This window comes from Globicephala melas, chromosome 15 (genome assembly GCF_963455315.2).
Source record: "Globicephala melas chromosome 15, mGloMel1.2, whole genome shotgun sequence".
NCBI classification, from domain to species: Eukaryota; Metazoa; Chordata; class Mammalia; order Artiodactyla; family Delphinidae; genus Globicephala; species Globicephala melas.
This window is the reverse complement of record NC_083328.1, coordinates 81,839,342-81,849,736: the sequence shown is the minus strand read 5'-3', so window position 1 is coordinate 81,849,736 and position 10,395 is coordinate 81,839,342. Positions and strand designations below refer to the sequence as shown.

Below are 10,395 nucleotides of genomic sequence, written 5' to 3'. Positions count from 1 at the left end.
TTACAAGAATGTTCCGGAAGGGAGGCATTGATGAATTGAAAACGTCTAAGGGCTGTTTTGTGTTCTTTGCAACAGTATCCCATGAGCAGATGTGGAGGGGAACCCTGTCCTTGGTGGGGAGGCCGGGGAACTCTTCCTTTCCTGGGCATGGGCACCGGCATCTGGCGGTCCACCCTTCCTTGCCCCAGGGGCCGGGGTCTCTGTCTGGACTCAGTGGACACCTTGCTTCGGCCAGTTTAGCTCCTTGGCATACGCCCCTTTGCAGCTTCTGATCTCATGATCGTGCTCCAGACACTTGTTCAGGCCCGGCACCCCGGATCTCCAGCCGATGAAGCCCTGGGTCGTCTTTGGGACTGGGGGGGATGGGAGCACCTGGAATAGAAAGGCAGGGGGTTGAGTCGCCTTGGGCCACAGCAACATGAGGCGTGTCCACGGAGGCATCAGGATCGGTACGCCTGGTGTGGAAAAGACAGAAAGAACCACGGTACTGGCCCCCAAATAGACACATGGGTCAATGGAACAGAACGGAGAGCCCAGAAATGGACCCGCACTTCTATGGGTACTTAATCCATGACAAAGGAGGCAGAATATACAGTGGGGAAAAGGCAGCCTCCTTGATAAATGGTGCTGGGAAAACGGGACAGCAACGTGCAAAAGAAGCGAACTGGTCTACTTCTCACACCATGCACAAAACTAAACTCAAATGGATTAAAGACTTAAAGGTAAGACCTGAAACCATAAAACTTCTAGAAGAAAACATAGGCAGCACACTCTTTGACATTGGTCTTAGCAATATTTGTTTGGATATGTCTCCTCAGGCAAGGGAAAAATAAACAAATGGGACTACGTCAAACTCAAAGGCACCTTCTGCACAGAGAAGGAAACTGTCAACAGAACAAAAAGGCCACCTACCGAATGGGGGAAGATATTTGCAAACGTATGTGATAAAGGGTTAATATCCAAGATATGCAAAGAACTCATACAACCCGGCATCAAAAAAACAAACAACCTGATTAAAAAATGGGCAGAGGACCTGAATAGACATTTTTCCAAAGAAGATATACAGGTAGTTAACAGTCACATTAAAAGATGCTCACTGTCACTAATCATCACACCTGTCAGAGTCACCATCATCAAAAAGACAACAAATGACAAGTGCTGGCAAGGATGTGGAGACAAAGGAACCCTCCTGCGCTGTTGGTGGGAATGGAAATTGGTGCAGCCACTGTGGAGAACAGTATGGAGGTTTGTCAAAAAATTAAAAATAGAACTATCATACTATCCAGGAATTCCACCCCTGGGTACTTACCTAAAGTAAATGAAAACACTAATTTGAAAAGATACATGCAGCTCTACGTTCATTGAACCATTATTTACAATAGCCAAGATAAGGAAGCAACCGAAGTGCCCATCAACAGATGACTGGATAAAGATGTGGTCTATATACACAATGGAATATTATTCAGCCATAAAAATTAATGAAATCTTCCCATTTGTGACAACATAGATGGGCACTTAAAAGTGAAATAAGTCAGACAGAGAAAGACAAATACTGCATGATTTTACTTACATGTGGAGTCTAAAAAAACAAAACAAATGGACAAAAATAAACAGAAACAGAGTCATAGAAACAGAGAACAAACAGATGGTTGCCAAAGGGGTGGTGGAGGAGGAGAGGAATGGGTGAGGGAGAGTAAAAGGGACAAACTTGCAGATGCAAAATAAATGAGTCACAGGGATGAAACGTACAGTGTGGGGAACATAGTCAGTAATTATGCAATATCTTTGTATGGTGACAGATCGTAACGAGACTTACGGTGATCATTTTGAAATGTTTAGAAATATTGAATCACTGTGTTGTATAATAAGGACGAACATAGTGTTGTGGGTCAATTGGACTTCAAAAACAAAGAAACTCGTAGAAAAAGAGGTCAGATTTGCGGTTACCAGAGGTGGGGGTGGGGGAGGGGGAATTGGATGAAGGTGGTCAAAAGGTACAGGCTTCCAGTTATAAGACAAACAAGTGCCAGGGATGTAACGTACAAGAGGATAAATATTAGGAGCACTGCTCTACGTGATACATGGAAGCTGTTAAGAGAGTGAATGCTAAGAATTCTCATCACAAGGAGAAAATAATTTTGTTTCTATTTCTTAAATTTGGTATCTATATGAGAAGATGGACGTTCGCTAAACTTATTGCGATAATCGTTTCATGGTGTACGTAAGTCAACTCATGATGCTGCACAACTTATACTTACTTAGTACTGTATGTCAATTATAGCTTAATAAAACTGGAAGAAAAAATTAGAAAGAAAAGACAGAAAGAAGAGCCAGGGTCCCTAAGTAAGGTGCGCTGAACGTAAGTGCGCTCCGATCAGCTGGCCTCGGAGATCACATTTTCCCTGAAAGTAACGATCACCAAACATGTCTCTTTATCTCGTAATGCTTAACACATTTAATTCACGACCCAAGGAAATAATTTTTATTTGGTAGAAGAGCGAAAAAGAGAAAAAAGTAAGGTGCAGAAATATCAAATACTACAGTTCACAGCGCCCTTTATAAAATACGTGGCAACATTGTCAGATGGTATCCTGGCGGTTATAGGTTTGATTAGAAGGTTTTACGATACGTGTGTGTACACGCACACACACACCCAAACCATAGATGCCACGGGAATGAAAAACAATTGAATTTAATTAAAAACCAGAAGGGAAATGGGATTCTATCTGAAATGAAAACAACCCCACAATTTTGTTTGTCAATTCCTTGAAATTTGGAAAATTTTTGGAAAATGAGGCTAAATGTTTATGCAGGTTTCTCCCTTCCATTTGGAATAATCTTCTGTTCTGCTCTTACGGGGGGATTTGAACCAAGACAGCAGTGAGGAATATTTGTTCCAGCAGAAGAACTGAGAGGAAGAGGTTTAGTATGCTTGGGGTTATGAGTTCACGCTTGGCTCAGAGGATCTTTGAGTGAGGCGGTGGCCGGAGGGGACGGTCCTGTTGGATGAAGCCCCTTAACATATATTCTTGCTGAGGTATTAAAATGAATCTCTTGAGAGCCCCCATGCAGGGAGGGCCATGAACATACGCCAACGAGGCCAGAATTTCCTCCAGCGAGCCAGTTCTCCACGATGCTGGGACCTCGGGAACACACGGGACCAGCCTTCAAGTCTATCTCCAACTGGTAAGAGAAATGCAGTCAGAACCCACCCTGGGATGCCACACTTCACCCACCAGATGAAGAGATGAAAACACCACCGTGAACGAGCTTATGGGAGAATCTGTTGTTAATTCTCTGTGAAGGGCAATCTTACCGTCATCTACGAAAAATGAAAATGCAAACGCTCTTTGACCTGACAGTCCATCCCTAGGCATTTATCCTAAGACATCCTAATACCTGCACACGCACATACCAAGGCCCTGTTTGTCATAGCCAATGCCTGGACACAGCCTACGTGTCCATCCACGGGGACCCGTTCAGCCACAGCCCCTCCACACCGCGGAAAACTACGCAGCAGTTTAAAAGAATGAGGTCGCTCTCTATATTCTCAGATGGAACGACTCTGAAGACAAACTGCTAAGAGAAAAAAAGATGCATAAAAGATGTAAAATATGGTATAATTTGTGTACGAAGGAAAAAGGGCTAGAACCCTCCACATCCACTTGGATAGACATATTGCATCAGGGGAAGGTGCAGAGACGGGGGGCAACAGCTCTCAGGACTCGGGGGATGGAAGGAGGCTTTTCACAGCATTGCCCTTTGGGGTATAGGATGCCTGTTAAACCATAAATGTATTTTTTTTTTTTTTTGCGGTACGCGGGCCTCTCACTGCTGTGGCCTCTCCCGCTGCGGAGCACAGGCTCCGGACGCGCAGGCTCAGCGGCCATGGCTCACGGGCCCAGCCGCTCCACGGCATGTGGGATCTTCCCGGACCAGGGCACGAACCCGTGTCCCCTGCATCGGCAGGCGGACCCCCAACCACCGCGCCACCAGGGAAGCCCCATAAATGTATTTTTAAGGGGTCTATCCACCTGAAGAGGGGATGGGAAGGAGGAAGACGGGAGCCATTTCTTCGGCAAGGAAGGAAGCTCAGAGGGAAACAAGCAAAGTACCTTTCTCTGCTGGATCGTGAGACTGACCCTCCACTCCTTCCCCCGTCCACCCCCCAGGCTCTGACAGGGGTGTGGCTTCCACACCTGGCCTTCTCCTGAGCAGAGGCTCACACAGGGAGAAATCATGTTCCGTTTTGTTCTGGTCCCAGGACAGTTCCTCTCTTCTCCCCCCAGAAGGGGATGCTGTTCTGCTCTCTAGGTGGGAGCACCTCCTTTGAAAAGATGATGATTCTGGTGACAGCCGCCACCCAGCCTGAACAGGCACAGGGGCCATTTGTCAGGATGGCGGAAGGAGGGGCCCAGCTTCCCCAGGAGAAAGGCACTTACGGGGACCGCTCGTGGCCAGGAGAGACAGCAGGGTCCCTCGGGGACCTCGGGGTGGAGGCGGGGGTAGGGAGGTGGCAGAATTAAAACCCAGCAGTGGAGAAATAGCAGAGCCTCTACCTGCCCCGCTTGCCCTGTCGCTGGCCAGCCCGAGGGTTCCAGTCGGAGTTTGTGCGGGCAGAGCGGGTTCCCCACGTGTGTGGTTCATTTGAACAACCACTGCATTTCTGGGCACGTCTCCCAATAAACTTACGGACCGGGAGCAAAACACTGTGTCTACAAGGCTGCTCCTTGCAAACTGGGTACAAACTAGACGTCCAGAGATAGGGGGAGGGTATACAAATCATGGTCGACCCGTACAATGGAGAAAAATGCAGTCAGTAACGTAATATGATTTGGAGTGCTGTAATTAACTGCATGGAAAGATATATAGGGCATATTGTTAAGTGAAAAAAGATTACAAAGCAGCCTGTGGAGTTTGATTTTTAAATATATATATATATATATATATATATATATATATATATGCATGTGTGTGTATGTGTGTGTGTTTATTGAAGGAGCAGTCAAAAAATAACATTTAAGAGTATGGCTCTGGAATCAGACCCACTTGACCTTGGGAAAGTTATTCAGCCTTTGTCAGCTTCAGTTTCCTCATCTACCAAATGGGTTTGATGGCCATTATAGCCACTTTCCAGGGATGTTGTGGACATAAGATAACCATGTAAAGCACTCAGTATGGGGAGCAACTAAAGGACAGTAATAAAATAAGAGCTAGGGCTTCCCTGGTGGCGCAGTGGTTGAGAGTCTGCCTGCCGATGCAGGGGACGCGGGTTCGTGCCCTGGTCCGGGAAGATCCCACATGCCACAGAGCGGCTGGGCCCGTGAGCCATGGCCGCTGAGCCTGCGCGTCCGGAGCCTGTGCTCCGCAACGGGAGAGGCCACGGCAGTGAGAGGCCCGCGTACCGCAAAAAAAAAAAAAAAAAAAAAGAGCTAGCATTTATTGGTGGTATATGGAGGCATAGAAAACATCTGGAAGGAACTCCCCAAAATGTTAACCATGGGTCAGGGTACATACAGATGTTTTAATGTATGATTTATATTTTGCTGTATTTCTAGAAAAATCACTGAGCCTCTATTGTTGTATAATCGGGGGGAACCCTCTCAACATCTCAGTGGAATGCATTCATTCATTCATTCATTCATTCGGCTAACAGATCGTACCCACTGAGCACCCACTACGAACGAGCTGGCCACCCCATCAGACCCTGAGGGCGTCGGGAAAAGAAAATGCAGAGCCTAACACCCCCACCCCTGGCCGCCTTCATCCTGAGTTTTCATCTGCTCTCCCCATCAGGACACAGAAATGCCTTCTCCGTAGCTGGGCAGAGAGCAGAACCCAGGATTAAAGTGACGGATGCATGAGAGGAAACCCAGGGACATACAGAGCTCAGCAACTTCTAGAGACATCTACCCTACATCCACAGCTGATGGGTCTCAGGTGGGAACACCATCTAAGTCTTCACCCCTCTGGACAGTCTGGTCCCTCACTCAGCAACAAGAGCGATCTCTTAAAAAGGCAATTCTCAACACGCCGTGGCCCTGCTTCCCACTGCAAATCGGGCTCAAATCCCAACTCCTTCCTCTGGCCTCTGAGGTCCCGCCCGTGTAGGGACCAGTAACCCGCTGTGTCTTGCATGTGTGCGCTTGGAAAGGGCTGGAAACCCGCCTCCCCGCAGGCCGGGCGCCGCTGTGTTCTTACCTGTGCAGGTGGCTGGGCCCACCAGGAGCAACACAGGAGAAACACCGTCTCCGGTGGGCTTGATTTCTTACTTAGGAAAGTAAGTACTTAAAAGGACTTTGCGAACCTTGATGTATTTCTCCACTGGGGTCACTGGCCGGATGCGGAAGCGCTCGGGAAGCTCGATTTTGGGCTTTGGGGTGGCGGGCTCTTCTTCACGCTCGATCAGCTGAAACACAATCCCCAGGGATGGGGCCCCGCAGGCTGAGACCTTGGAAGCTTCCCCTCACTGCCCCCCAGGACAAGGCACTTTACAGGTTAGGTGGTGCTCAGATCACAGTTAGAAAGAGGTGGCGTGGGGACTGGCCAACAGGCCAGCTCAGCCCCAGGCCCCTGCAGACGCCTGTTTACAGCCCTGCTGAGTGATTTGAGAACACGTCACAGGTTATGGACTTAGACTAAAACATGGCAGCAAGGTTTAGGACCAACCTGTAAACTGTGAGGAGAGCTTCCATCCCCCCTTTTAATTTTTAAAGCAACTTTGAACCCTTCAAAAACCCAATTTAATTACACATAAGGAATATTAATATAGACTCTTTTATGCATATTATATTAATAAGGACTCATTTTAGGCATAAAATTTCAAATTGTGTAACTCTCTAAGTATTAAAAAAACTCATTAAGAATGGCATAATTTCAGCGCTAGTGGGACGGGGTGAATTACAAAGGGGCTTTACGCTGCCTAGAATCATGGACATTTTGAATTATGCGGCCTTTGTGCGATTCTGCCTCCCCAGAGAAATGTGGTTTCCTCATGTTTTGTCCTGGAGATCACGTGGAAGGTTGCAAACCACTGGCCGCCATCCCAGTGAAGCTCACACAAGCATTCTGCGAGCCTGTTGGCGTCTTATAAATCCAAGCCACTATTCTAGACTCAGAGATTTCATTAAAGCGTCTGGATTTCTGGACTCTTATTTTATTTTATTTTTTTTTTTGCGGTACGCGGGCCTCTCACTGCTGTGGCCTCTCCCGTTGCAGAGCACAGGCTCCGGACGCGCAGGCTCAGTGGCCATGGCTCACGGGCTAGGCCACTCCACGGCATGTGGGATCCTCCCGGACCGGGGCACGAACCCGTGTCCCCTGCATCGGCAGGCGGACTCTCAACCACTGTGCCACCGGGGAAGCCCTAGACTCTCTCGAACAGTCAGAAAATACAGCCAGTCTGCTTGCCTGGTAGTCCTCAGCTGGGCTGATGGTGGCTGCCTCTGGATGGGGTCAGTGGTCTCTTTGCTGGTGTCCCCATCACTCCCTATTAATTATGCCTGGTCCTTTTCCTTGTTTCTGTTTCCTATCTGGTGTAGGAAATACCAAGAGTATTTTCCTAATAATCGTGCCGATATTCACTTGGCCTCTCCTCTCTTTCCATCTGAACGTCACAGTCACTCAGTGAGGCAGTGAGGACTGTCACCCCATTTTACAGATGGGAATTCCAAGGCCGAGTGGCCCTGGAATCAGCCAGACCAGCATCTCCCCTTGGTGCCTCTCTTTCTGAGCTGTGTGACTTTGCACTTCTTTGAGCTCAAATTCCTCATTTGGAAAATGGACATCAAAGAGCACGCCCCTCCGCACAGGGGTTGTCGTGTGGGTTCAATGAGCTGGTTCGGATGAAGCACGTAGAACGTGCCTGGCACATAGTAAGTACTCAATAAATTTGTGAATGGGAGGAAACTTCAGGTGTCAGCCGTCTTCGCCTACAACATGCTCTTTAATTTATTCTCGCAAATTATACACTTCATAACCATTTATTCTTGGAAATGATTGATTCTATAACCTCCGAGCTCATCAAATTTACATTTACCTCCTCGAAGGGGGTCGTTAAAAATCCCCAGTTCGTTGCCCAGTTTTGCCGTGCCTCGTTTTCAGCCTTCAGGCGGTACGTCCTGAAAAAGAAAGCTCTTAAATGCCAGACATTTGAAAAGGGTTAAAGTAGCAAACCCTAAGGTGCAATGGGGAGAATTTTACATTCTTCAATGCATCTGGACTGAAGGATGATTCCGTGTCAGGGAGGAAGCAGGAGTCCCTGTCGCTGGGGACTTCCCACTAATGTAAGGAAGACACATGTCTAAGAACCAGAGATGCTGGTTGGGTGGTACATTGGGGAGCAGACAGAACTGGGGCTGACTCTGCCCGAGGGGTCATCTAGGAATGGAATCCTTGTTTTGGGGGCCCCTGGACCTATAGTAATGGGGGAGTGTTAAATCATTATGGAGGTACATATAAAGTTCCTTTGTTTTCAGAGCAAGGACCAGGCCAGAGTGAGTGAGTCCCTGGGATGCAAAATTTAAGGAGGTGCCCACTCTCAGGTTCCTGCAAGCACAGAGCCAGCACCTGCATGATCTTGAGATGGAGTCCCCCCCTTAACTATTGCACTCCAGATGCCTCACTCATCCCACCCTAATCCTGGCCCTGCTTTTGCTCCACATTGAATATAATTTATACATAACTACCTAGGAGCTGAACTGAATTGCAATTGAAGAGCGGGTGTGTTGCATTTTGCAAAAATCTGATTAAACATTTATTCATTTTGATTTTCAAGTTTCTTTTCCTATTTTGGAATCAATATCTGCACCCCAAGCCCCCTCTGATGTCTCAACAGTTTCAGAGGCCCTGGCCAAACTCTTTCCCTGGACACTGAGCATCTAAAGCAGAGTCTATTTCCAAGGGAGCTGTAACATGAGACAAAAATATGAGCCATATATGTAATTTAAAATTTTCTAGAGCCACATTTTAAAAAAAGTAAAAATAAACAGGTAAACTTAATTTTGGTATCACTTTTTAGGGGCATGAAGTTTTCGAAATCTAGTATTTTACATTTACAGCTCATCCCAATTTGGAATAACCACGTTTCAAGTGTTTAAGTTTGGACATGGGACAGAACAGTCTAAGGGCTTAATTGGCTCTGTTCACACAGGAGGGGCCATCTGATTTGGGTCTTGAAGGATGAGTAGGAGTTTGTTTGGTGGCGGAAGAGAGAAAAGGGCATTCTAGGCAGAGCAAACAGACCCTGCTAATACCCTGCTAGGTAGTATTTCCTATAGTGGGTACTTGGATAAAAATAAAGATTTAAAAAATAATAATAGCATGTATTTATTGCAAATAATACTGGCTTTCCATTTTCAAGAGTGATATAAAGTTTCCTATAAAAATAAGTTCACTAAGTGAAACAAAGCTAATTTAAAGAAAAATATGAAGTGACTATTACAGGGTTTTCAAGGAAATGGTAAAAGTCATAGAGATGACAATAGGATAACTGAAGTTTAAGAGGTGAGCCATGATGGTTTGTTGTTGCTAATATTTACTTACTTGCATCTAAATTAGTAACTTCCCATACCCGTTAAAACTTCAAAGAGATGGGATACTATTTAGCAATGGGATAGAATGTCAAATAAAAACATCCATTACAGATGTCTGCTGAACATAAATCTTTGAGAAAACGGATCTATTCTTTAAATTAAAGCTTCTTGTTCAAAAACCAGGACAAGCAAGCGAGAATGTGACGTGCTCTCATTCGAACTGAACAAACATTAAGATGTTTTAAGCGTTTGGTAAATATTAAAAATAAGCACACATCAGTCGTATCTCAACAAGCAAAGTTTTGCAGCGGGTTGTAAAGGCAGATGCAAACTCTTTCACGCCTTTGTGGTGTGCCTAAGAAAAGAAAAAGAAAGGCTCTTTCGTCCCTAACACTGCCCCCTTTCCGCAAGGCCCCCCGACCCCCTCCAGGGCACTCTCTTCGCGCCCAGAGGTCGATCACCTCCAGGACTTGGTGGGGAAACTGAGGCGGCCAGGTTGAACACTTCAGGTGGGAACGGCCCAGCCCACTGGGTTCCCGGTTCCCGGGCGTTACCAGATCTCGTCCTGGGCCACGAGGTTCATGCGCTCGGCCTCGGCCCTGCTCATGGGCTTCTGCGCCATGGGGCCTGGGGTCTTGGAGCGCCCGGCACCCTCGGCCATTGGGTTCAGCGTCTCACGTCGCCTAGGAGACGGGTTGCCAAGCAACGCAGGACGCGCAGGCGGTGGCGGCGCAGCACCTGGCGAGGTTGTGGCCGCCTGGCTCCGCGGCTTCCGTGCGCCCACTGCCATCTCAGTCCGCAGCTGCGCTCTTCGCCCGCCTCCCTGCCCACCTGCCGGCTCGCGGGCGCAGCAGCCCTTCTC

General features: G+C 47.4%; 1 protein-coding gene across 1 annotated transcript; it reads right to left on the bottom strand.

The window, feature by feature from the left end:
• Nucleotides 1-210: 210 nt before the first annotated feature.
• On the bottom strand, nucleotides 211-10,194 carry CIMIP1 (ciliary microtubule inner protein 1). Its single transcript, XM_030841617.2, has 4 exons — nucleotides 10,088-10,194; nucleotides 8,039-8,120; nucleotides 6,308-6,409; nucleotides 211-372 (listed from the first exon to the last, which is right to left on the bottom strand). Exons 1-4 carry the CDS (start codon nucleotides 10,192-10,194, stop codon nucleotides 211-213), a joined length of 453 nt encoding a protein of 150 aa, XP_030697477.1.
• Nucleotides 10,195-10,395: the final 201 nt, after the last annotated feature.

What these genes read in the sequence shown, in the direction of transcription:
- CIMIP1 (XM_030841617.2), bottom strand. Translation starts at nt 10,194, where the DNA reads ATGGCCGAGGGTGCCGGGCGCTCCAAGACCCCAGGCCCCATGGCGCAG. An exon ending in GTGGCCCAGGACGAGATCTG is followed by an intron (nt 8,121 to 10,087) that starts GTAACGCCCGGG and finishes TTTCTTTTTCAG; the next exon opens with GACGTACCGCCTGAAGGCTG. An exon ending in TAACGACCCCCTTCGAGGAG is followed by an intron (nt 6,410 to 8,038) that starts GTAAATGTAAAT and finishes ATTGTGTTTCAG; the next exon opens with CTGATCGAGCGTGAAGAAGA.